This window comes from Onychostruthus taczanowskii, unplaced genomic scaffold (genome assembly GCF_017590055.1).
Source record: "Onychostruthus taczanowskii isolate IOZ18803 unplaced genomic scaffold, ASM1759005v1 scaffold51, whole genome shotgun sequence".
NCBI classification, from domain to species: Eukaryota; Metazoa; Chordata; class Aves; order Passeriformes; family Passeridae; genus Onychostruthus; species Onychostruthus taczanowskii.
In genome coordinates, this window is record NW_024502680.1 from 5,493,669 (window position 1) to 5,520,172 (window position 26,504).

General features: G+C 53.0%; 1 protein-coding gene across 4 annotated transcripts in view; it reads right to left on the reverse strand.

The window, feature by feature from the left end:
- Positions 1 to 474: 474 nt before the first annotated feature.
- The window catches only part of EPHB1 (EPH receptor B1), a 79,582-nt gene continuing 53,552 nt past the window's right edge, over positions 475 to 26,504 (reverse strand). For 3 of the 4 annotated variants that reach the window (XM_041416226.1, XM_041416225.1, XM_041416228.1), the window contains 12 exons: positions 25,373 to 25,554; positions 23,577 to 23,739; positions 20,849 to 20,957; positions 20,578 to 20,642; positions 16,670 to 16,792; positions 15,333 to 15,580; positions 14,801 to 15,016; positions 12,551 to 12,700; positions 11,840 to 12,033; positions 11,222 to 11,377; positions 9,107 to 10,464; positions 475 to 811 (listed from right to left, as the gene is read on the reverse strand). In XM_041416226.1, coding sequence (XP_041272160.1) covers positions 10,356 to 10,464; positions 11,222 to 11,377; positions 11,840 to 12,033; positions 12,551 to 12,700; positions 14,801 to 15,016; positions 15,333 to 15,580; positions 16,670 to 16,792; positions 20,578 to 20,642; positions 20,849 to 20,957; positions 23,577 to 23,739; positions 25,373 to 25,554 — 1,715 coding nt within the window. In that variant the 3' untranslated portion in view covers positions 475 to 811; positions 9,107 to 10,355. Of the gene's footprint in view, positions 812 to 6,065; positions 6,301 to 6,409; positions 6,507 to 9,106; positions 10,465 to 11,221; positions 11,378 to 11,839; positions 12,034 to 12,550; positions 12,701 to 14,800; positions 15,017 to 15,332; positions 15,581 to 16,669; positions 16,793 to 20,577; positions 20,643 to 20,848; positions 20,958 to 23,576; positions 23,740 to 25,372; positions 25,555 to 26,504 lie in introns of those variants that run through there. The other variant, XM_041416227.1, reaches the window with a different exon arrangement.

Sequence of the window (26,504 nt, forward strand, 5' to 3'; positions counted from 1 at the left end):
CAAGTGCAGCCAACGCACGAGGAAGAATCCATTTTCCAGCCATCATTTACAGTAATCCTTAAGGAAAGCAGGCCCAAGTCGAGGTGCATGGACAGGCTCCAGCAGGACTCGGGAAGCTCGGAGCCAGCAGGGACGGCGCTTTGATCCCAGGCAGCGCTTCCAGCGCGGCTTCCCTGAGCCGTGGCACAGCCGGGCTTTGAAAGGCGCTCCGCACAAACGGCCGCGCCAGGAAAACTTCTCCCGGCTTTTTTGCTGCGAGCAAGCTCCGATAGGGATCGCCGAGAATAAAGTCACTTCATTTACAAACCGGGGAGCCAAATCTGATAGACATCAACATTCGAGGTAAGTCAAGGAGCGGTGGAGCGCTGCCAGCTCCCCAAATGAATATTCATGGGAACACTCCCCCAGCTCGGAGCTGAAGAGAAGCCGGCAGCAGGAAGGCTGCCCTTGGGAAGGGGAAGGCGAGGGACCAGGCTTATTTCATCCTTTTTATTGAGTGCAATTTTCTCTTTAGTACAATATTCTCTGAAAGATACTGTTACAAACTCCGACAATTTCAACACAATCAACAAATTGGGGAAGAATGGGGAGGGGGAGAGGGGAGCAAAAAAAAAAAACCAAAAAAAAAATTCCAAGGGTTGAAATCTTTTACAGACATCTCACTGGTTATGTACAGGACAGGGTAGGGCTGGCCCGGGACACGCCGCGGCTCGGGGGGACGGGGGCGCTGCGGGAGCATCCTTGGTGGGAAGCGGCCCCTGGGGCCCCTGTGCGACGCTGCTGCCCCGCTGCAATGCTGCACTCCACGCCCCTGCAAGGCAAGAGGAAGACGAGAGAGGGTGAGAATAGGCAGGTCCAGAGCTCACAGAGCCACGCGTCCTTCCCCACTGAGCCCCCTTCGCGCCCAGAGAAACCCAAAGGCTTCTTACAGCACATCCAGCCTCTCAAAAAAAAAAAAAAATTAAATAAAGAGAAAAGAAAAAAGAAAAAAAGAGCAGGGATTAATTAATATGCTGTCAGAAAAGTGATGATTTCACTGAAAGCTCTCCATTTCTCTTCAGGGGGAAAAGGAAGGAATGGAAGAGATGGAATTCTTTGTGAAGCCGAGCTGCTTTAAGGAGTGGAGGCTGGGACGCGATTTTGGGGGTGGGAGGGTATCCATGTCCCCCTGCAGCCAAGATGCATTTCCACCCCCTCCCACTGCAAAATGAGCCACCCCGGGTGAAAAGCAGGGGCCACCAGGCACCATCAAAACGCTTTTTCCAACGTAACAAAAAAAATTCCCCATTTTCTCTGCTGCCAGGGGGAAACCAAAAGGTCTGGGAACCAGAGGAGCAGCCCCAGGAGCACCTTCTCCACACCCTATAACCAACAAGTACCACACAGCAGCAAAATCCCATTATTTAGCCACTTTGGAGAGGCAAAGATGCTTTTAATATACAATTGTACCTTGGAAACACAAAGGCAGCACATTAAATAACAAAGCAATTGACTGCTGGGTCCCTTTGCTGGGTCACAAAAAAACGGGGCTCACTGGCTAATTATTGCCGGGCATCTCTGCGCCTCTCCAAACATACCAATGCTTTCAGAAACCCACCCCAGCTGTGCCTGACATTTCACTCCTATTAAAATTCATCATTCTCCTGAATGGAAATAATTTTTTTCTTTAGCAAACCCAGGTAGTAATGAAAGTTTTATTTAGTAATGTAGTGTTTAGTGGAAAAGGGGGCAGAGAAAAGGGAAGAGAAATTGAGATTATCTTTTTGAAAGGGGAACTTGAGATGGGGGAAAAGATATTGCTGGATATTTCTTGGGCGCAGGGGGCCACTTTTGGTGCCAGGCTTGGAGGTTTGGTGTCACAGCTCCCGTTGGCGTTAATGGGATCAGAACAGCAAAACACCTGGATAAAAAGCTGTAACAGAAACACAGCTGATGTCGGGATGCTGGGCCGGGCGGGCCGGGGGCTGGCGGTGATTTCTATCGGCATTCTGCCACATGAAAGCCGGACGCGAGCAGGGCTCCAGCGCCCTTCCCCGCGGCATTCCCGGCTCTCAGCCCTCCTTTCCCAAGCCGCCCGGCAGCAGCAGAGCTGCCGGAGGGTTTGGGGTTTATTGTCCCTGGGGAACCCGCGCCCTGCCGGGGGTGGTGCCGCAGGCTCAGCTCCCCCAGCAGCCCTTCCCTTCGTCGGGGCAAAATTGATCCAGGGACAGCTAAGGACGATTTGGGCCAAGGATTCCAAAGGATGGATGTCGAGAGAGCCGAGGGACAGGTCATGAACAGCTGGATGAGGACTGGGCGGGGCTGGGGGAGCGCAGCTCATCCCCAGGTACGCAGCCACCGAGTCACCCCTCACCCTTCATCCCACCTCCTCCTCCTCCTCCTCCTCCTCCTCCCGGAGCGCCGGCGTGGGAAGCCCTGGAGGCGGGCAGGGCTTTGATCTCAGCCCCCGACACAAAGAGCAATGAAAGGGCCCCGTCTGTGCGGTGAGAAGGCGTTCCACGAGGGAAGGAGCTGTGGAGCAGCGTGGCTGGGATCGGGTACCGTGTCACCCCTTTCCACACTGCTGGGAACGGGCAGAATTGCAAATACCCCAAATAATCCAGGATGGGTGGCTCTGCAAACGCAGCTGCTGTGCCCGTGCGATGCCGTGGGAAAAGGTGGGAATGGGGAAGGATGGAGGCAATTCTGGGAGTGGCCCAAAGCCGTCCCTGTATCCTGCAAGCCCCCCCGGGCACCAGCCCCATTTCCAGACCCTCTGGAAAAGGAGTCACATCTCACCCCCTTCTCCCTGGGGCCTCCCAGAGCCCCATCCCCATGCAGGCACCATCAGGGACGTGGCACGGCACTGCCACCCAGGCACTAACCCCAGCCTGAGTCCCTGAGCACGGCAGCCTCTGGCTGGCTCCCAAATGTTCAGGCAGTGGAATCTGAAGAGTTCAGCCAAAGCACGGTGGGGAAAAATAAGTAAACCAAGCAATACGTGCACGTTCCACATCTGCCTGCCCATGGAAGCCCCCCAAGGATGCGATGTGAGGCTCACCTGGCTCCTCAGACAACACTTGCCACGGGCTGCACCTCCCACTGTCAGTCCTGCTTGGCACTAATTAGCATTGATAATTGCACTGATGGTGACCATAATTTTCCTGCCCTCTCTCCCTACCTTCACACAAGAGTTCAATGGCCTAATGAGGCCCCTGAGGATAATCAGAGAGGAGCAGGTTCCCCCACCACGATGGCAGCTCCTGCACAACGTGAGGGGATAGGAGAGCAGAGAAGGGAAAGGCACAGCCCAGCTGCTGGATGGGGAAAGCTCCGAGTCTTGTTTACTTGGGGACACAGAGAAAAGTTCACTCCAATTAATTTTTTTAAGTGGATGGGCGTTAATCCCCCTACTCTTATCTAGAATTAACACAGCCTTAAGGAGATTTTTGCCTAATCCACTTCCACATGCGCCCCAAAAGGGCACTGTCTGTTTTGGGAAGGAGCAGAGTTCAGCTAATCCACTTAAAATTCACAGGGCTGGTTTGTTCAGATTAACCTCCTCCAGCACTAATCCTCCAGAGACAGGCCAGGAGACCTCAACACCATCCTGCCTCTGCCACCCACGGGGCCACCCCTCCACGGCTGTGTCACCTGCAAGGCAGCTGTCCACGTGCTGGGGTCCACAAGGACACGGAGGTGTCCCCAGAACAGCCACTACAGCACAGCAAGGCAGCAGGGTGGGACAGCCAGGGGCTTTGGGGCTGTTTAAATTCCAATGGCCAGAGGAAGGAGGGCAGAAGCAGCAGCGGTGCTCAGACACAGACAGGGAGAAGGGGGTCAGCTGTGCTCGGGCTGGAGGAGTGCTCACAGTGCTGGTAGAGGACAGCCAGCCAAAAGTGACAGCCCTGGGACACCACCCAAGAGCCAGCAGCTCTGACAACCCCAAAAGGCACAGGTGAAGGGCACCATGGTCACCAAGACAGGTGCACTTCCCTCCCTAGCACCGATCTGCTGCTCTGACAGGAACCAAGACACCACACTGATGGCCACGGATGCTCACAGTTCCCACCTCACATCTCTTCCTGCCAGGCAAAGCAGAGGAGGTCCTCTCCTGATTGGAGCAACTCCCCTTTCCATGTCAAACTCTGGGAAGGCAGCACAGCCCATCAGGGCCCAGTGGTGGAGATGAGCCAGCAGATCTCCCCTGAGACACAGAGCCAAACCCTGAGGACATCAAAAATGGGAGAGCACAACCCAGGGGCTCTCACACCTCCTGGACAGGCTTTGGAGGAGATTGAGCTCAGCTGGGAGAGGCAGAGCCACTCCCCCATGGCAAGAGGGTTGATGATCCAAGATGATCCCAAAGGACCCCTCCAATACCCCAAAATTGGAAAAATATAAGCCAAAACAGGGGCAGCAAAGAAATCACTGATGGTATGAAACAACTTGCCACAGGAGTCTTGTCAGTGTGGATTTGGCTTCTCCCCCGTCATCACTCAAGAAGTTTCTGGCACTTCCAAAATTCTGAGGAGACTCACTGGGAATAATCCAAGCATTGGATCACTATCCACCCTGGCAGGATCCTTCACAGAAGAGGCACCACAGCAGACAACGACCTGAACACTACATCCCCCTGGAGCTCCTCAGGCAGCAGGGACATTGGGGCAGCAGGGATGAGCAGCACCTGGATGGGTGCTGGAGCTGGATGTGGCTCCCTGGGCCCCACCCTTTCCACCATCAGTTCAAGGAGGATGGGTGGCCTTGGAGCTACAGAACATTTCTGGGTCTGTAAATCCATTCCTCGTCTCAGAAGCTGATTGATCCTTTTTTTTTTTAAACTCAGATTCAATGTTTAAGAGTAATGATTTCCAAGTGAACACAGAGTGGCTCAGATATATCGGCAGTTTTTATGGATCAGAGGCAAAAGCCTTAATTCAGACCTTAACAAAGGGAAACGTGTCTGTCCCCATCTCAGAACAGCAGCAGGGGCTGATGGCAGTGCAAAAAACCTTTCATAGGTGATGCCCAATGATTTATCACAGAACATGGGCCAACTGGGATGTTCCCACCGAGATGTCCTTGGGATGCAGGCAAACTTATTGGTGAGATTCTGCAACCCAACCCAGCCCAGCCCTTCCCTCTCTCTGAGTCAAACACCTGGAAAAGCAGAAAGCAGAAGAGATCCCATGGGACTCAGGCAAGGGGGAAGGATGGCCCTGTTTTCTCCTTGGCAAAGGAGCATTAGAGGCACCAAAAGCTGGCAGGCTCAGAAATAATGGTTTGAGATCACTCTTATTTAAAAACCGGCTGCCTGCTGTTTTCATCGCAAGCCCTGCTCTGACTTGCAGAAATATTTAAAATTAAATATACATAAGTGCTTTCAAAGAACTGTTAATTTGAAGGTCATTAAATGGCATAAAATACATTCCTTTTTTTTCTGGAAAGAGGCACGTAATTATGCCATTAATGCACGCTCTTCCTCCACATTCAAGCCTCAGAGATGCGAGGGGCCTGGGTTCACCTTCCCTAGCAGAGGCTCCACATCTCCTTTTAATTACTGCCATTGAGAAGCCTGCTGCTCCTCCATCACACCCAGGGATGGGGCTGTGGAAAAAGCATGGAAAAGCCCCAGGGGAGAACAACGCAGCTGAATTGCAAATGGAGATTTTTGGGGGATGAGGGAAGTAACAGCAGGGCTGGAAATGTGGAGCCACTTGGCAACACCCAGTCCAGTTGTGAGGAGGCTCTTGCCCACTGCTTCTCACACGAGACCTTGGGCTAAGCTCAGAGCAGGGGTTTGCTAGCCAAAAGTCCCTTTTTTGATTTAACACTCTATGCAAAAAGGACAAAGCCAACCCAGACACACACACACACACAAAAAAAAAAACCAAAAAAAAAAAAACAAAAAAAAAAAAAAAAACCAAAAAACTAAAAAGACACAAAAGGGTCTCGGTTTTTACAGTTGCCATAGAAATGGAGAGAAGGAGCTGATGACTGCACAGCACAAAGTGAAAGGCCAGGATCAGGGGTGAGGGTGAGGTGGGCTCACCCGGGCACGCAGCCACATCCATGCATGGATATTCATGTGGGATGCAGCCAAAGGAGCAAGGCACTGTGACTGAACTTCAACTCATGAGCAGCAGCAGGGGTCAGGATCCAACCCAGTGGGGTCCACCAGCAGTGGGCCCCTCCCAGCACTTCCACGTGGCACAGGAACCCATCAGGACCCTGTGTGATGGAGCGCAGTCCAGGGAAAAGGCCTGTACAGCTGGTCCTCTTTGGTCCAAAACTCCTTTTTCTTCCTTTTAAACCATAACTCTGCAGGGAGAAAACAGCTTCTGAGCCATTCCCTTCTCCTCTGTGATCAAAGAGAGGTAGTCCAACACCAACCAGTGTGGATCAGAAGATGTGAAACTGGAGTGTTCACCTTTAGACCAAGGAAGAGGCTCTTGCCAGAACAGGAGCAACAGAGCAGGATCAAAGAGGTGCCACCCTAGTCAAGAGGAGAGTCTCTTCCTTGGCATCTGACAAAGGAAAAGGAGGAGCAGGTCAAACACAATGCTGCTGCCATGGCCAGGCAGGCATAGCACTGTCACTTCCAGATAGAAAGGCTTCACAGTTTGGAAAACTGATTTTATGTGGAAGAAAGGCCTCTAAAGTAACAGAATGGTCTGTCAGAAATCATCTGAAATTTTTATGCTGTTTTTCAATAAAAAGCAAAAATCAAACATGGCTATTTTGGACTTTCCACTAACAGACTGATGGCCTTTCATGAAATCTCCTGGTTGCAATGAAACAACTTCTATTGAAAGGCAAGGGAACAGGTGGTCCTCCCTCAAGTATCACCTAGACAGCAACTCCCCTGGCCCATGATGGCTCTGCTGCAGGGATTTGTTTGAGCCCAACTGCACGCTCTTTGCTCAGCCTGGAGCACCACCAGTCTGCTGCTGGGCTCTTGCATGACCCTGGAGGGGACACATAAGGTCCCAGCACAAGGCCAAGATGTGGGAACAGCTGGTTAGGAGTGGTGGCATATGGGAATCATCTGCTCTGACACAGCTCAGGAGACATCAGATGTTGGACAGCTGGGAAAGGGCAACAGAACAGAAAGGCCACCAGCCCTGGCAATGCCCAGGAGCCCAGAGCCAAGGAGCATCATCCCTGGGAAATTGAATCAAGAGGGTCTTGGCATCTCTGATAGCACCTGAGCACCCAGCCAGCCTGTTTGATCCCTTAAGGCCTGCTGGCTGGGATGGGCAGGACTAAATGATTCACATTTCATATTCATGATGAAATGGCCTCAAGTTGTACCAGGGGAGGTTCAAGCTGGACACCAGGAAGAATTTCTTCACTGAAGAAATGATTAAACATTGGAATGGGAGGTGGTGGAATGCCCATCCTTTGAGGTGTTGAAGAAACAGTGGATGTGGCACTCAGTTCTCAGGACTGGTTGACAGGGATCAGTCACAGGTTGGACTCGATGGTCTCAGAGATCCATTCTCACCCCATGACACTGTGGTTCTGTATGAAAGGGTTTACACCAAACCAGGGTTGCCGTGGTGTGCTGGGGCAGGGACAGCACCGAGCAGGCAGCAGCAGCTGCCTCACAGGTGCTCGCAGGGCTGGCAACAGCAGCAGGGGAGCCATAAAGGTGCAGTATTGATATTTAGCCTGTGTGGCTGTCACTTGTTCCTTTAAACGCCTTTAGCTTCCTTCTAATAAAAGAGAAATCATAAAAAAAACCCACAAAGGGCCCTTCAGTGCCAGCGAATACCAATGTGGCGGGGCGGCGCATTAGCATGCGTGGCGTCCGCTCCATCTGCATGTTGTGTTCCGTGTGACAACATCCCAGAATACAGATTTGGGCCGCCAGCATCCCGAGAGGTATTAGCAATCGTCTATCAGACAGGAAGAGGAGCAGTCCCTGCTGTTGTAAACAAGGGGGGATTTTCTCTGCCTCTTTCTCTGGGGGGAGTTCAGTGAATTGAAACAAGCTCATTCCTGCATCTTGTTAGTTCCCGTTCTTCAGCAGAGCATGGGTCACCTGCCTTGGGCAACGGAAGAAAAAAAATTGGAGGTGTGGAGAGCACCCCAAAGGGTCCTTCACCTGCTGGTGGTGATGAACCATGAGCATGAACATGTTCCTCATGAACCACCATGAACTGAGCATGTGCTCCTCAAGGATACACGGGGGTCCACCCAGCCACAGAGGGCCCTGACAGCCCCAACACAGGAGGGACAGTGTTCCCACTCGGAGATGTGGACAGGTGCTGGCAGCAAGCAGAGCACAGCTTTCTCTCCTTGTGTTCAGTGGCAGCAAGCAAATCTCCAGGCACAGATGGGAATATGATGGGGCAGATGGACACGGAGCAATCCCATGGTGTAGTTGGATATGGGCAGCCCCATGGCAAAGAGACATAGGGAAAAACCACAGCCCAGGTGGGCGTGAGCCATCCTCACAGCACTGATGGACACAGGACATCACCTCGGCACAGACAGACATGGGGTGAGAAGTAAAGCAGCCCCTATAACATCGCTGGACATGGGACACCCCTGTGGCTCAGGAACACGCCCAGGACATGGATGGATGGAGGACATCCCCATGGCACAAGCAGATGTGGAGTATTGCCATGGAGGGGATGGAAGAGTGAGAGGGATGGAGGGTGAGTGAGGAGGACAGAGGATCTCAGTGTATGTATGAGCCACCACACCACCAAATCCCAGCTGGGACCTGCAGCCCCTGAGGCACAGCCACAGCCAGCCCGTGCCACTGCTCCGCCACCACGCGGCACAGCGCCAGCGAGAGCGCGGTGATGGATCATTGCAACTCGCACACAGCTCTCTAAGTAAAAGCCTTATTAAGAGTTCATTCGTTTTATAAACTCCTGGCGCGATCCACAGGGGAAGTCAGATGGCCCAGCCTTACAATATTCTGGGTAAACACTGACACGTGTTGGGCAATTTTAACCAGATCAATTTGCCTAGGAGACCAATGGAGGAACCAAAAAGAATAATAAAGATCAAATTAAATATAGGGAAACATCCACTGGGAGGGGCTATAAAGAAGACAGAAAAATACAGAGCAGGACGGATGGATAGAGACACACAAGACACTCAGACCCACCTCTGAAGCCATGAAACCTAAGTCCATAAATCAATATCAAAATCCTTAGGTCCACAAGATGGGGAAAAAAGTCCTCCATAGCCATCTTCCAGACATCACCGACGCCCTGGAGGCCTGAGCAGTCCATTTCCCAGAGCATCTCTCCTCCTCCAGCAGCCACCAACCCAGTCACAGCCACGCGGTGGCTCCTCCAGTCCCGTCCCATCCCCACCGTGCCAGCCGGCCCTTGGCATCCTCCTCCCCACGTGCAGGATGCCGAGCGCTTCCTTCATCACCAGGTGCTTCCAGGCTGCCTCCTGCCCCTGGGGGCTGTGGGTACAAGCCCTGGCCCCGGGTCAGGGACCGGCCGGCCGCTGGCTGCAGGGTCAGCGCTGGTCTTCAGTCATGGATGAGCAGCGAGTCCACGGAAGGTTGACAACATACACAGGCGCACGAGCGCGCACACACACACACGGGAACACCTCTTTCCATTTTCCAGGACGGAGAGTTTGTTTTGTTTTTGTTTTTTTTTTAATCCTTTTTTTCCTTTTTGCAAAAAAAATGCAAGCAAAAGAGAAAAAAAAACCAAAACCCAAGGTTTTCTATTGAAGGTACATCTCTTCTTCAATATGAAGACATTAACTGGATTGAGTCGGATCCCCCATGCAGTGGTCAGTGAAGTCCTTTGGTAGTTGCCGAAGCGGCACCCGGGTGGGATGGCAGGGAGCTGCAGAGACATCTGAGGACACTTCCACCCAGTCCGTGCGCAGAGAGGGGAGCAGGGTGAGCCAGGAGGGCCGGGGCAGGGAGGATGGGCAAAAGAAGAAAAAGGAAGGTGGTTCCTCCAGACAGGATGCTCCATTTCGTGCCTCTCCCTTCCCCAACTGCCCCTTCCTCCTTCTCAGTTTCGACCACTGCTCACTGGTGGTGGGATTGGAGTCTGGTCTCTAGGGTTTGGGTTTGCTTCCCCAACGCACATTGGTTTGTCTTCATTGTTTTTTTATGATTTTTTTGTTTTGCTTTGCTTTTTAAATATATGATTTGTACATATTTATACGTATTTATACGCTGTCCCCCACGACATTGGTAAGTGTGCTTCTGTTGGTGAGGAACGGAAGTCACCAGTCAGAGGTGAGTCCCAGGAACATCCTTGGGCTGCAGTCGCAGTCCCCAGGCAGCGGCGGCTCCTCTCCCAGCGCTGCCCCGCCTCAGTTCCTCCCTTCCCACCTCTGCACGCCCTCCCCGGCCCCTCCCCACGGAACAAGGGATGTCATGCCATCGAGGTCGGAGACTGGCTCATCTGTACTCGCATGGACTGCACGCTGTTCAGGATCTTCTTCTGGTGCCCAGCCAAAGTCACCCCTATTCTCAGGAGGTCTCTGGAAGACAGGCAGACAGAGGAAGGTCAATGGGAAGCTGAGGGTGGTGAACCTGTTTTGGTGTTGCTAAGGGACCTTATCACTCTCTACAACTTCCTGAAGGACAGTTGTATTCAGAGGGGTTGATCTCTTTCACCAGGCAGTAGTCACAGAACCAGAGGACACAGCCTCAAGCTGTGTCAAGGGAAACATAGATTGGATATAAGGAAGAAGTTTTTTACAGAAAAGGTGATGAAATTCTGGAATGGTCTGCCCTGGGGTGGTGGAGTCACCATCCCTGGATGTGTTTAAGAAAAGACTATTGGCTATAAGGAAGAAGTTTTGTACAGAAAGGATGATGAAGTGCTGGAATGGCCTCCCCAGGGAGGTGGTGGAGTCACCAGCCCTGGATGTGTTTAAGAAAAGACTGCATGTCTTAAAGATGGCACTCAGTGCCATGGTTTAGTTGAGGTGTTAGGGCATGGGTTGGACTCAATGATCTTTAAGGTCTCTTCTAACCTAGTCATTCTGTGAATTCTGTGGAGATAAGCTCAGCTGGAATATCCACAGAGCCCAAGCACATCCCCATGATCATCACTGGGTCTGAGAGCAGGGAGACACCACATATTGACCCCCAAATAGTGAATGTGGCCACCTCCAGACTCTGGGTGACCAATGTAAGGGATGCTGACACGTGTCCTTTGCCCTGAACTGACCTCCCAACCTCCCCAGCTGGGCAGAACCCTGCTTTTGGGCAGCCCTGGCATGGCCAACTCACTCGGATGTCATCTGGGCCACCAGCTGCAGAGAGGTGAAGCCAGCAGTCAGGAAGCTGTCCCGGTACTGGCTCATCTTCACAGCGCTCAGCCAGTCATCTACTGAGGTAAAGGCAGTGAAGTCGGGGATGGAGCGGTCGAGGAGGGGCTGAGAAGGCCTGAAACAGGACACACCGCTGGGGACAAGCCTGGCTGGCACCAAGGGGCTGCCCTGCCTGAGCCCAGCCAGCACAGGGACACAATCCCCAATCCACCCCCGGTATCCCTGTGCTCCCCCCCGCAGCACACCCCCATGGAAGGCCTGTCCCGTGGGAACACTGCCGTGCCAAGCAGTGCTTTGCAAGCTCGCACGTTGTATTCCAGCTGCAGGAGCCACAGGGATGAGGCGTCGGCAGAGCAGCCACCACACCCAAATGGTCACAGACCATAAAGAATCAATAGGAAAGAATTATTGCTGTTGCTTGGCTGAAAACCGCATGTCCTTTGTCTGACTGTCAGGCAGAGTGAAGACAGAACCCCTCTACCCCCATCTAAGGATTTATGAATTCTCGAGCCGCTCGGGGAGCCTTTCCCCACGGCGTGGGACGCTGGCAGGGAGCATCCCCACGCCCTGCACTCACACAGCGGTGATGGTCGCCACAGTTTTGAGGCTTGCCGGGTTGCGGATCATTTTGTCGAGGGTGTTGACGATCTCGGTGAAGCGCGGGCGGGTGTTGCGGTCCTTCTGCCAGCAGTCCAGCATCAGCTGGTGCAGGGCGGCCGGGCAGTCCATGGGCGGGGGCAGCCGGTAGTCCTGCTCGATGGCGTTGATGACCTGAGGATGGATGAGGATGGATGAGTGAGGGGGAAAGTGGATGAAGGACTCGGGGGGCTCCCTGAGCTGCTTGTGCAGGCAGAGGGGCTGCAGGCAGCCGGGAAGGGATGGCCTGGCTGATCAGCAGCCGAGGGAGCAGGAGGAGCCGGGTGCTCTCCGAGGTTAATCTCCGCTCTGATGCTCCGCGGCTGCAGTTCCTCCCAGCGGAGAGCTGCCACTCATTATCTCGGCGGATCTCGCCGGAGTACAGCAGTCACACTTCCAAAGCTCCTTCCCTGCTTGTAAACCCTCTGAACATTTTCAAAGGCCCTGCAGCTTGCTGAAGTCCAATTACCAGCCCACTGGCTTTTCTTTCCAATTTCCCTCCTTGCATCCTCTCACTCACCAACCTGTTTCATCTTCAAACTGAGTGCTCCTGAGGCTCCAGGAAGGAGCAGAGAGCCCTTCAGGCAGGGATTTCTTTTGGGAATGAGCACCCCCTGGCCCCTAGAGCAGTGTGGACGACCCCAGTGCTTACATCTTGGTTGGACATGTCCCAGTATGGCCTCTCCCCGAACGACATCACCTCCCACATGACGATGCCGTAGCTCCAGACGTCGCTGGCCGAGGTGAACTTGCGGTAGGCGATGGCCTCCGGCGCTGTCCACCTGACAGGGATCTTCCCCCCCTAAAGAAAAAGGGACTTCAGCTGAGAAACATCTCCCTAGGCAGAGGAGGCTGGATGCCCTCAAGCCAGGGTCAGAGCCACCCCACACACCCCAAGCCATGGGTCCCTGGAGACCCCACCACGAAGTGCACAGGTGGCACCCGATGGGACAAGGAGGTAGGAGCCAAAAACAACTGCAGGAATGTATCTTGTGCCTGCCTAAAATGGTTTAGCTGAACAAAACAAATGGGTTTATCCAAGCATTTACCCCACTGACTGACACCACCCCACTCCAACCTCCCTGCAGGACCCAGCACATCAGTGGCCTGCCCCAGGTCCCTTCCCAGGGAGTCACCAGGTGACAAGGCTAAGCACAGCTGGGCTAGTGCTTGTCACAGGTGAGGAGCCACAGGTATCCCCATCCCTCGGCCTTCAATAGAAACAAGGTTGAACTAAAAGCACCTTCCACAGGATCTGGGCTCCCACAGCTGCCAGAAGGTCCTTCCAGCCCTACTTTTAGAGTGGAAGACAAAAAGCAAAACACCTTTAAAACCCAATGGAAAGCACTGGTGTAGGAAAGTGCCTTTGGCAGAGAGCTCCTCATTTCGCCCAAAGGTTCAAAATCAGGCTCAGCATCTCAAGCCACCCCACCAAGCCAGGGCAGATCCCAGGGCCAAAGGCCATGCCAAGGGCACAGGGATGTGAGGAGGGGCAGCACACACAGAGGGATTGCTCCCTGGTAAAGCTCCATAAAATAATCACAAAAAAAGCCAAGGGATGAAGAAGACCACAGACACACAGAGGAATTTTCTGGGGGCAGGACTGCACTGTGAATCGTTTAGCACAATCATTTTCCATAGCCCTTCTGAGGACGCGTCAGCCGCTCTTGAAGGATGAATGGCAAAAAATTTGATTTGAATAACTACAAATGGAGAAATTAACTGCTAGGTTGTTTTTCCTGCCTTTTCCCCAGAGCGAAAAGCCTGCTGTGGGAGGCAGAGTGATGCAATCGCAGGCACAGCATCACTTCCCAGCTGCCGGGGAGATCTATTATGGCCTAAATTAAATAAAAACACAGATGAGATAATCTCTTTTTATCTCTGAAGGTGGGGAAAAGACTAATTCATGCCTCATCTCAGCAGCTACTGCTGGGGTCTTGGAAGGAAAAATAAAAGCTGGGTGTCTGCTCAAAGGCTGCTGCCTGCAGGAAGGGTTTGGGCAGGGAGAGGGGCAGGTCTGGGGGGAACAGGAACATCCCATTGAGCAGGGGAGGGACAGTGAGGCGCTGCAACTGGGCCAAAACACTGAGTCAGCCTTAAAGGCATGTGCCTGGCTTTCCCATTTTGGCAGCTGGAGCCGGCCCTGGCACTTGGGCACAGCTCAGCAGCCCAAGGAACTGCTTTGGCAGGAGCTGGTGCAGCCTTGTGCCGGGACCCACAGCACACTCCACTATTAATCCTTTAGATGAGGTCAGCGAGCCTCATCCCTTTTCCCTTCTGATCATCCTTAACACCTCTCAGGGGCTCACAAGCAGGACAATGGCCATGGTGGGGAGCTGGGGGTCCCCTGGGGTAGCCAGGAGCAGGGGGAGAAGAGAGCTGCCATTACCTACAAATGAGTTAATTAAGGAGGAGAAGGATGGCTGAGGAATGGCAGGCCCCGTTAAGCTTGGCTCTTTAATTTATGCTTGGAACAAGTTTCCAGCAGGAAAAAGCAGACCAGACCTAGAGCGCTGGGGGAAGGGGAGTTAAAACACCATCACTGTGCTGCCAGGAGTTGCTGTGATCTCCCTGCCTCCCCCTCCTGTCTCTCCAGGGACTCCTCTGTGCACCTTTCCTCCACAGAGGGAAGAGGCTTATCTGTAAACTGCAGAAGGCAGGACTGTGCATAGGGAGGAGGAAGGTGGAAAACTTCTAAAAAGGAGGAAGAGAAAGGAAGGAAAAGAGGATGATTTGTGGAAACTACACCCAGCACCTCAGGACCATGAGCCTCTGTGGTGGGAACACTCATGAGGTACTCCCACCCATGGCAGACTGTACACCCAGCACCCTTCTCCCAGGTTCAGCAGGCACGGGACACAGGGAATGCCAGGCAGGAGAACATCGTGTGGGAGGTACCTACCAAGGAGCTGGTGTAGGTGGGGTCAGAGGTATCGTCCTGCAGGTAGCGCGAGAGGCCAAAGTCAGACACTTTGCACACCAGGTTGCTGTTGACCAGGATGTTCCTGGCAGCCAGATCTCGATGCACATAATTCATCTCTGCCAGGTACTTCATCCCAGCAGCAATCCCTCTGAGCATTCCCACCAGCTGGATCACTGTGAACTGCCCATCGTTTTGCTGCAAGCACAAAGAGCAGGCACTGGGGTGAGCATGCAGACCCCACAGTGGAACCAGGACCACTCACTCTGACCTCAGGGGGATGCTGCACCTCCCCAGAGGGCTCCAGCTGCCCTGCCTGATTACAGCAGAGGTAAGCACACCAAAAGACACATTTTGGAGATGCATGGCACACTCCAGCCAACTCCCAAACACAGCAAACAGGTTGGGATTCACAAACGGGACACCAACATCTCATTCTCAAACCCACAGCCCACATGGGGCATCACAGCACCACCTCCCAGCTGCCAGGGAGATCTACTGTGGCCTAAATTACCCGCAGGAAGGAGTCCAAGGCGCCGTTCTCCATGAACTCTGTGATGATCATGACCGGTCGGCTCTTGGTGACCACCCCCTCGAGGCGGATGATGTTGGGGTGGTCGAACTGCCCCATGATGCTGGCCTCGCTCAGGAAATCGCGGCGCTGCTTCTCCGAGTAGCCGGCCTTGAGCGTCTTGATAGCCACGTAGATCTCCCGCTTGCCTGGCAACTTCAGGCGCCCCTTGTACACCTCTCCAAACTCCCCTGCGAGCACAAGGTGGAAGCATTCAGGTTGGAAAAGACCTCCAAGATCACTGAGTCCGACCTTTGATCAGTCAACACCAGAGCTAGCACCTCCTCCTCCTCCTCCACACTAAACATTGCAAAGAGCAAGGAGTCTTTGCCCAGCTGAGAAATGGCAGCCAAGTCACACTTCAGCAATGCTCTCCTCTACAAACCTGCCTGCCTGTCCTCTTTAAAAGGGCCAATGCCTGCTGCTGGGAACATGTTTAGGTTTGCAACCTTCTTCAAGGTGACAGAGCCCAACATCGACACAGGCAGAGGCTGCAGCCACCTGTGCAAACCCCCACAAGGAGGATTTGCAGGCAAAGTGGGTGCATCCACATTTAAGGACTACCTCAAACATCAGGTGTCAGTGTTGTTAATCTCGGCTGCCTTTCTCCACATCACTTATCTTGGTGTGGGAAATAATTGGGCTGTTTACATTGCTGCTCTTTGATTTAAAATACAGAGAACGCAGGAGGGCTTTCACTTCACCAAAGCAAAATTTGCCTGTGGAGGGATTATATTAAAGCCATGTTTGCAGCCACTTTGCCTTGATGAGCAGCAAAGGGCAGGTGATACATTGCTGAACTTGATCCCAAACAAACTGACTCATTGCTTCCTCACAGTTTCCCCTCCCCAGCTTCTCACTTTCTCCTCTAGGAGTATGACACAGTTACTTAAAAATGGCAATAAAACAGCACAGATGACACACACACGCATGTGTGTGTATATATACATATGTAGGGGAGTATGGCACAGACTACAGCGAGGTCAAGCTTTTCTTATTATCTCATGGAAAAGCCACATGGAAAATCCCAAGAGGCCCCATGGTCAGACAGTGAATGTATTCCTGGAGCCTTTCCCACCTCAGAGGAACTTTGAAAGCATGAAACAACCTCATGTCCACCCTAACCCACCACACAAACCCAGAAAAGCCTGATGTTTCAAGGCTTCATTGAGGCCTTCTGTGTGTGCTGCCCCACAAAGTTGCACCAGATGGGTGTGCAGCCACAGAGGAGCAGCAGAGAGGGCAGGGAAGGATGGGTAGCAGGACACAGGGAGACTCACCTGCCCCAATGACTTCTTCAATCTTCACAAAGGACACATCGATCTCCTTGGCGAACTCTCGGACAGCTTCGTTGGGGTCCTCGTAGGTGAAGGGGTCGATGTAGATCTTCATCCCTGGAGACCCTTGTCACAGGGAAGACAGGAACAACAGCAAAAGGGAAAGAGTTACAGAAACAGAGTTAATAGAATTGTTTGAGTTGGAAGGAGCTCAAAGTTTACTCCATCCCTCATAAGCAGGGGCACCTTCCACTAAACCACTTTGCTCCAAGCCCTATCCAACCCAGCCTTGAACAATGCCAGGTAGAGAGGATCCCCACATCTCTGGGCAGCCTGGAAAACCAAGAGCAGTTGTACCATGGCCAAGAACTGGAGACCCTTCTGTCCTCACACACTCCACTAAGTGGCTGCTATCACTGTTCTCACCTACACAGGCTCTTATCATCCTCTTCAGGCCACCAATTCACCCAATTCTCCCCTCCTCTCCTCTACCATTATCCTTCCTCCTCCTTCACAGCAATGGGAGCAGTTACAGATCTGAACTACAGCATGCTGGCTTTACAGTGAAGGCTTTACGAGGCTCCACGCGTTAGTGAAGAAATATTTATTTACCCAAAAAGGCCTCTGATGGCTTTGTGGCGGCTACTAAATTGACAGAGTGCAGCAATTATAAGCAACAACCGGTGTGGATCCGTGAAATACGGCTTGGCAGGACGCCGCGACACGCGCGCGGTCCCTCGCCTGGGGCAATGTGTGGTCACAGGATCTGGCCACGCTGCAGGGACATGCAGAAAGCGGGCTCTTGCCCTTTTCCAAGGGGGAGAAAACAAAAACAGGTCCCCAGATTTCCCAAATGGGTTTGCAGAAGTCACGTTTGGATGGCAGGGGCTTACAGAGCTGCCAAGGGCACGGTGGTGAGGCACAGAGAGGACACAGGGCTCAGCCAGACACCAGTGTTGTAGTGCCACTCAAAAGGGACCTGCAATGGGCTGTGGTGTCCCCCTGGGGAGGTTAGCTTCCTGTGCCATTTCTCACTCAAAAAGGGGACTGTGCATGGCATAGCAGCCCCTCAAGGTCATCTCTGGAGGACACCAGGAGGGACATCGCTGCCCGGTCCCCTCCCCAAGGTACTTCACCCTTACAGGGATTAACAGCCCTCAGTTACACTGTTCAGGACCTCTCCAAGGCCATGATCCCATCACACCAGTGCTTCCCAGAGTCCCTCCAGAGCTAGCATACAGATGGATGGATGGACTGCGGCATCACCTCTGCACCAGGAATCTAAATCAGCTCCCAGCTGTGAAATCATTCAGGAGGATGCATGGAAGCCTCACAGTGGGCACTGCTGGTGGCAAACAGCTACCAGGGGAGGGCTGTGGGGCATCAAGGACTCAGGAAGGACCAGGCAGGAGCATCCTCACCCCCAAAAAGGGGCCTTTGGGGTAGAAGTTCTGCACCTCAGAGGAAGGGGAGGCTGCAATGAAGCCATCTGTGCATCTCCCACTTCATAAATCCCTTTATGGCTCTGTCTCATACACTTTAACTGCCCCATAAATTCTTTTACAAGAGCAGCTGATGCTCCAGCCAGGATTACAAAGGGATTTACAGGATCGTAACGGAGACTAGCTCACTGATCAAAATATTGAAAGAATAGAGGAGAAAACAATGCCCAAGTTTCCTGTTCCCTGTCAACACAGGCTGGTTTTCAAACACCCTCTGATGTGTCCGTAGGCTCAGTAAGCACCAGGATGAGCTCCCCCCTCATCCCAAATGAGGGATTGAGCACCTAAATCCACTCCAACACCAGCCCCAGCTCATCATTCCCACACCAGCAAAAGCTGGGTGAAATTCCAAGTACTGGAGTGCACCACCAAAGGCACCTATGGTGAGCCCACCTGCAAAGGGCTTTGTGCTCTTAAAAGCATCCCAAGAATCCTGAAAATTGGATTAGGGCATTTTTCACTACTGCAGACATGGGCAAATTTTTTATCACTCTTCAAAAGTTGAAGCACTCTGCACCATGACCCTGACTCCAGTGGCCAATTCCTTCTGGTATCACACTTCCTTGGCAATAAATATCATGGGGGCAGAGAAAAACCCTTCCTGCTGAATTGCTGGTGCTTCAATAGGGCATTTTTTCCTATTTCCTCAATCTCAAAGCTCCCAGTGAAGCAATGGAAGGGATAAACCACAAAAAATTCCACGCCAAGAGACCCCATTTCACCCCAAAATCCACTTGGAGCACTCTGCCAGCAGCAGGCGGTCCCAGGGGGCTGCTGGAGGGATGGCAGAGCTGTGCTGGGAGGCTGTAATTGCTGTGCCACTGAACACATGGTGATTTGTTCCAGAGGATGCTCTCATTACTCCATTAGTTGCTCACCACAAATTTCCCACCTGTTTTGCTCCAGCCTCTGCACTGCCCAGAGGCTCACTAACCTTGACAGGGTATTGCTGGCACCCTGAATTTCTGACACCAGTCATCACAGCCCCCTGAAAACACAGGAGAGGCACATGCTGCAATTGCTTCCCTACCTAAGTTGAGCTTCCTGAATTTTGAGGTGCGTGGAGCCAGCTAGGAATGCATATGTAGTAGGAAATGCTTCAAAACAGGGGGGAAATGTGAAAAATCTGTCTGCCTGCAGTCTGATGTGTGTTTATCCATCAGGCATCAAATTAACCTTGCCCTGCCCCCCCACAGTGCCGCAACGTGGAGAAAAGAGGGAGGAAAAGCACAGGTCTGTCATCACCCAGTGATGTTTGGAAAACAGTTTATTGTTTGCCAGGAGGTTCAGGACCCCCTAAAGTGCTGCCACCAGGTTGGGAGGGTTCAGTGTGATACCAAGAGGGTTTAAAGAGATGCAGTGTGCTTTGCTCTCTTGGCTGGGCTCTCCTGCTTATCTCCACTCCCTCTTCAGCTCTCTCCAGCCCTCCTGTTCTTCTCAGCCAGGCCAATTGCTCCATCCCCATTCTTCCCCTCTGCTCATCTCTGCTCCCTGCCTTTCCTACCCATCCTTCCTCCATCCCTGCATCCCACCCCTCTTTCCCCCAAGGAGGCACCCAGGACCAAGATGGTTCTTCCCACAAGCAAATTGCACCTGGGAAGCAAATCTAGGAGAGTGTAAATGGGATTTACATCCTGCAGGGATGGGACATGGAACTGGTGGACACTAGGAAAATCCTGCCCGCCAAAGCTGCTGCTTTGCTGCTTTATTTTCATTTGCAGTGCTGGCTGCTGGAGGGGCACCAGAGCAGATATTACACACAAATACATCAGGAATTAATTCTGGTGCACAGCTCCACCAGCCACAGAGGTCTCCTAGGAAAAGCTCAGGCTTTCCTAATTGTTTGCCAAGGGAATCAGCAGCCTAAAGCCAGTTAAACATTCCCAGTTACTGGCTTCCCAGAACAAGGTACAGAACAAGCATCAGCCACACAGCCAGAACAGCAGCAGTGCCAGCATCCCCAGCCATGCTCCCAAAATCCAGAATCCCTCTAACAGCTCAGCATCCATCCAGACCCAGGCAGAGCCCCTGGCAGATCAGGGACTCACCTTCCCTTTGAACACTACCATTCTCCCTTCTTTCTTCCTTTGGGAGTCTTCACAGCATCCTCTCCCCATCCCTTGTCCCCTACATCCTCCCTGCCACTGAAATACCCCCAAATCCATCATCATTCCCCAGATCCCTCCTGGTACTCTTCTTTTCCACCCACAGTGCTGCACCACTGCAGCCTGCCCTCCCCCACACCCTGACAGACAGATATGGACATCTCCACTCCACCCTAAGGTCCTGTCCATCTGCCATGGGGGCTCCCACCACCCCCCAGTCCCCCTTGGAAGGGGAGGAGTGGGGCAATGCCGGGTGCAGGTTTGGGAGCATCTCCCGTCTGCTCTTCCCACTTTCCCTGCTCACCTCTGCCGGTGCTGTAGTGCTGCAGTTTGTCACTGTACACTGCCTCCTTGCTGTAGGCACGCTTCCTGGGAGAACAGGGGAGACAACAGCCAGCCTTCAGCCACCAGCAGCTGCTGGTGGTCCCAAACCGCTCCCCTGCCAGCAACACTCCACGAGCAGCGGCATCGTGCTGCTCCCCCTGGCCACAAGGGTCCCCCATCCCTCCCCTCCCACCCCTAATCTGCACCTTACCACCTCCACCTTCCAGGGACACTGATCCCACAGGACCCACCTGCTGCAGACGATGGAAATGGCCACCAGGGAGACGATGAAGACCACGCCGGCCGCTGCGGAGCCCGCGATCAAAGGCAGCTGCTCCCTCAGCTCTGACTTGTAATCGTCTGTGAGAGAAGAGGGATGGGTCAATCCTCCCTGGCACCTCATGGAGTGAGAGCAGCCTTTGGGAAGGGATCCTCTCTGATTCCAAGGGTGCTGCTCCCAAGGTGGTGGGACAAGGGGACGCAGGCAGGGGGGTCAGCTGAGGCAGGGGATGAGCCAGTGCCATGTTGCACTGGGTAGGATTGTAGGCTTGGCCCACACACCTTTGGCATAAAGACAGGGGAGAGAAGATCCTGGAAATAACATCAGACCAATGGGCCCAGTTTCCCAAAGAGATGAGGTTCACAAGGTGGCTTTGGCATTTCCCTTTCCTCAATAAATTCATTTGTTGAGCAACCTGATCTACCAGAAGGTGTGTCTGCACATGGCAGGGAGCTGGAACGAGATGAGCTTTAGGGTCCCTTCCAACCCAAACCTTTTTGAGACTCTACAATTTAAACCTCTTGGCCACTTAGACCAATTCTAACATGGGGTCTCACACACACAAAATTCCTACAAATTGTAGGAGAACACCACTAATAACCAAGCCAGCCAGAGAATGCTGTGCCAAGACTTCACCCAGATCAGACATCAGAGAGTTCACACAATTGATATCCAAGTTCTTACAATGGTGAACTTTGGGAGTGAGGCTCAGGAGAACCTGGGAACCCTTGCTGCAGGTCTGCTTGTAGGATTTAATATCTCAACATGAGGCAAGTCCTTTTGAAGAGCCATGGCACCCACAGCATCCCTTCCCCACCAAGCATCCCTTGGGACCTCCTTTGTCTGCTCAGCCACTCCCTGCATCCTGCAGCAGCAGGCTGGGGTGAAAGCCAAGGGAGGACTGGATATGCCTGAGGGAACCCCCAAAAAGCTACTGGCACCCTCCATGTGTCTCCCCCATTTTTCCCTGCCCCATCACTGGTGTGGGTATTTTCAACAGGCAGTATCCAGCAGATCCCACATTCCTGGGGCTTCTGTAGCATTCCAGAAATACCCCTCTCTCCAGTCGTCCCATCAAGGTCTGACAGGCTGTGCCAGCAGCCACATGCAAGGGTTAAAATAAAACTCATCCAAAAGAAAGCATTTAGAGCCCTTTTATCTGTATTTTCTACTCTGCAGTTAATTACTGGCAACTAGATTTATCTCTTGCATGCTGCTTAAATCCTGAGAAATTCTCATCTAACAATCAATTATTATTTAATAAGCTACACAATCCATTCTTATTAAATTTCAATTAATTGCTTATTTGAGGCAGGATTTTTCTTCTCGCTTCTCTAATCCTGAATATTTGAGGCATTGGAAGGGGGTTTATTGCCATTTCCTTCCCTTTGGTCACCCAGCATGGTTTTCCTCTTCTCAGCCCAGCTGGCACTCAACATGAATGCATGCTTGGGGTGACCCGTTTTAGGGTAGAGGAAAAGCTTTAGGAAAGAAGAAAAGCTTTAGGAAAGACAGGCAGTGAGGCTGGGAGCCATGGATATCACCCAAACAGAGAAGGAACCATGCCAGCAGCAACAGGCTCTCAGCTGCCCCAGGGGTAGGAGGATGTAGTGGTCTTGGTTCGCTAATTCAAGATTTCCCCAATTTTAAAATTTCCCTAAATCCACTAATTTCACTTCCCTAAATTTCCTCCCATTCCAAACCATGACACAGGACCTGCTTCACTCACCAACTTCTGGATAAGTCCTGAAGCTGGGATTAATAGAAAACACTCCCATGAGTTAGCAGTTTCTAAAGGAAGCCAGTGTTTGTGGAAGCAGGGAAGGGCTGGGGCCAAAAGAATCCATGAAGGTCATGAGCTGGCCCAACACACCCCTTTGGCATGAGAAATCAGCTTTCAATGGGTCTGACCATCCCAGCTTTGCCCTGATGGCTTAGATGGACTCCAAGTATCCCAGAGTCCTTCCTCCAAGGGTCTACAACCCTCCTCCCACCCCATCACACCGTGCCAGACTCACAGCTGCTTCCAGGGGCTCCTGTCCCCACAGCTCAAGGCAGCAGAGACAGAAATAAATAGCGGGGGAAAACCTGGAGCCGGGAGGTTGAGAGCAGATCGCTCCTCCCGCCAGCGGTTAATGAGACACCACCGTAAATCACCCGGCTCCTGCCACGCTGCTGCTGGGACAGAGCTTTGTGCGCACAAGCTCCTTCAATCCCATCAGAGCACAAGGTTGGATACACCACCACACTGCTGGGACAGAGCTTTGTGCGCACAAGCTCCTTGAATCCCCTCAGAGCACGAAGCTGGAGACACCATCACACTGCTGGGACAGAGCTTTGTGCGCACGAGCGCCCTGAATCCCATCAGAGCACGAGGCTAGAGACATCACCTCGCCACTGGAAGAGAGATTTATGCACACAAGCTCCCGGAATCCCATCAGAGCACGAGGCTAGAGACATCACCTCGCCACTGGAAGAGAGATTTATGCACACAAGCTCCCGGAATCCCATCAGAGCACGAGGCTAGAGACATCACCTCGCCACTGGAAGAGAGATTTATGCACACAAGCTCCCGGAATCCCATCAGAGCACGAGGCTAGAGACATCACCTCGCCACTGGAAGAGAGATTTATGCACACAAGCTCCCGGAATCCCATCAGAGCACGAGGCTGGAGCACTGCCGTGCCGCGGGCACTCACCGTCGGTGAGGGTCTGGAAGCACATCTTGCCGCTGTACTTGCCGTAGCCGGCCACGGTGCGGGCGCGCACCTGCACCACGTAGACCATGCCGGGCCGCAGCCCCTCCAGCCGCGCCGTGTTGGTCTGGCTGCGCGCCATGGACGAGTTGTACTCGTTGTGGTCCTATGGGCACCCCGAGAGAGCCATGTCAGTGGGACAGGGACAGCGGGAGGACAGTGGGAATGCAGCCCAGCTGTCCCAGTGGAGGGTGAGGATGGGGTTCGGCTGCAGGGGGATAAGGGAGAGGCTCTGGTTCTGCTTCAGAAGTGTCCCAGACTAAGAGGATCTCACAGGAAAGGCTGGGAGAATTGGGATTGTTCAGCCCAGAGAAGGCTTTGGGGTGACCCAATTGTGGCCTTCCAGTACCTGAAGGGAGCTACAAGAAAGATAGGAATGGACTATTTATAAGGACCTGGAGTGACAGGAGAAGGAGGAATGGCTTCCCACTGACAGCATACATATAGGTTGGACAGGGAGATTCTCCCCTGTGAGGGTGGGAAGGCCCTGGCACAGGATGCCCAGAGAAACTGTGACTGCCCCACCTCTGGAAGTATCCAAAGCCAGGTTGGATGGGGCTTGGAGCAATCTGGTCTAGTGGAAGATGTCCCTGCCCATGGCAGCGGCTGGAACAAGATGAGCTTCAAGGTCCCTTCAACTCAGGACATTCTATGATTTTATGAAACAGGACCCACAAGGAACTGGGGAGTCCCCTGCAGCATGTGCCTCCCAGGCAGCCCCCTGGTCCCACCAGAGCAGGGAGCATGGAGTAGCAGAGGGAAAGAATAAGATCATCCAAAATAGCAAAAATAATTCATGAACAACAGATTCCTCCTCTTCAAATAATTGACATCCTTGTGCATTTTAGAAACATCCCACGGTTATGGAAACCCCTGGCCCTGCCCACAGCACAAGGGTTGGAACTCAATGATCTTTAAGGTCTCTTCCAACCCAAACCATTCTGTGACTCCACTAAACACCACAATGTGCCCTATGAGACCCTGCTCAAGCAGGTTCAAGGGCAACTCTCTGCTGAGATCCCCAGCCCCTGCAGTCCTGCTCTGTTGGCACAAGTCCTCGGCCTAGACCTTCCTGGAAACCTCGTGCGTCTCCACTGTCATTTTTTACCACGTTCCCCAGTACTTTGCTGGTAAGAGGCCACTGGTGAGATCATCTAATTATTCATACTTAGAGGAATTCATTAGAGCTGCCAAGACACAGGAGAGATGGAACAGCTTGGGCCGGGCACGGTTCATCGCAGGGGTTGGAAGCGTGTCCCCTGCAGGACAGGACAGCTGCCAGGGACAAGACCAGTGGTAGGCAGTGACTCGGGGCAGAGACAACCTCCATAACCTTCCCTGGTCCTCTCCAACCCCCTCCCTTCCTCCTGATGCCATCCTCACGATTCAGGTCCCTGCTCATCCTAGCAAATACCAGAGCCAAAGCAGCCACGGGCACTGATGTGCTGGACAAATGCTGCCATGGGGAAAGGAATGGCTCAGGTCAGACAGGGATCTAGTGAGAGGTGTCCTATGACAGGGGGTTGGAACTAGCTGAGCTTTAAGGTCCTTTCCAACTCAAGCTGCTCTGTGATTTTCATTCTGTGATTTAGCATCTGCAGTCACAACTCACTCCCACCTTCTGGAGGCAGCTCGGGTGACCCGACGCCTGCCCTACCTGCCCACTCCCAGCAGAGCCTGTCTCAGAGCCCACTGCCCCTGCCCCCATGGCCCAGCGCTGCCCCCACAGCAGGGCTCACCGGGGCCGGCCTGGAGCCCACGGTGCTGCCCACGTCGGGCGTGCAGATGCGGCTCAGCTTCTCGTAGTAGCGGATCTCGTAGTCCAGGATGATCCCATTGGGCTGCTCAGGCTGCGGCCAGGACAGCGTGATGCTCCTCATGGTGGCACTCACCTGGTGCATGATGGGCACGGTGGAGGGGGCTGCCAAGGAAGAGGGGAAAATTAATGGAGAGGGGAGGAAAAATGGCCTTGAGAGGGGGAAAATCCCCACGGCATCCCAAATCTCCCATGCCTGTGGCTGGCTTCCCCATGGGACCAGCTCAGTCATTAGCAGTGGGAAGACTGGCATCTCAGCAGTTTTATATGGAAGCAGAGGAGCAAGTCACTGAGGGAATTCTGCTATTTACACCAACTACTCCTTTTAATTAGGGGCTTGGAAATCCTTGGTGTTCCTTCTCGCTGGGACGGCTTGCTCCAAGGATATCTCCCATGGTGGGAGAAACGCAGCAAAGCTCTCCCTAGTGGGGCAAACAAAGGTTTGGTGACAGGGTCCAGCTGTGTGTGACATCATTTGATGTAAGAGCCTCTCTGGGGAGCCAGCACTCAGCACCAGGGACCACTGCCACCCACTGTGCTCTCAGAAATGGGATGTGGGAACAAAAATATGCCCATCCTGAGGACCGTGACAGGGAACAAGGGCAGGGATACTCCAGCCTAGCTTTGGCTCCAGAGAAGCTGCTGGGGCTGCTCTTAGGGGCTCTCAGGGGATGCTCATCCTCAGCACCCACATGTGCTTCTCCCAGGAAAACAGCAACACTGTCCTTCAACCATTAGGGACATTGAGCCACTAAATCAGCCAGGAGACCCTTTTCCAAATGCTTTGTGCCCTCCAAGCTATGCTTATAAGGGGTAGAGCCAGCCAATACAGTCCTAATCCAGCACTTAATCCTATCAAAAGAAAGGTATCCAAGTCTGTCCACAGCCAAAGGGGCACTGGCATGTCCTGTCCACAGAGTCAGCTCCCAGTCCAGCCCTCCTCCTCCTCCTCCTCACCATGCCTGCACTACAGCAGTGCTGGACAGGGAAAATGCCTCCCCGCTCTGTGAATCCAGGGAATACCTGAACCCAGCACAACCAGCCTGGGGCACGGG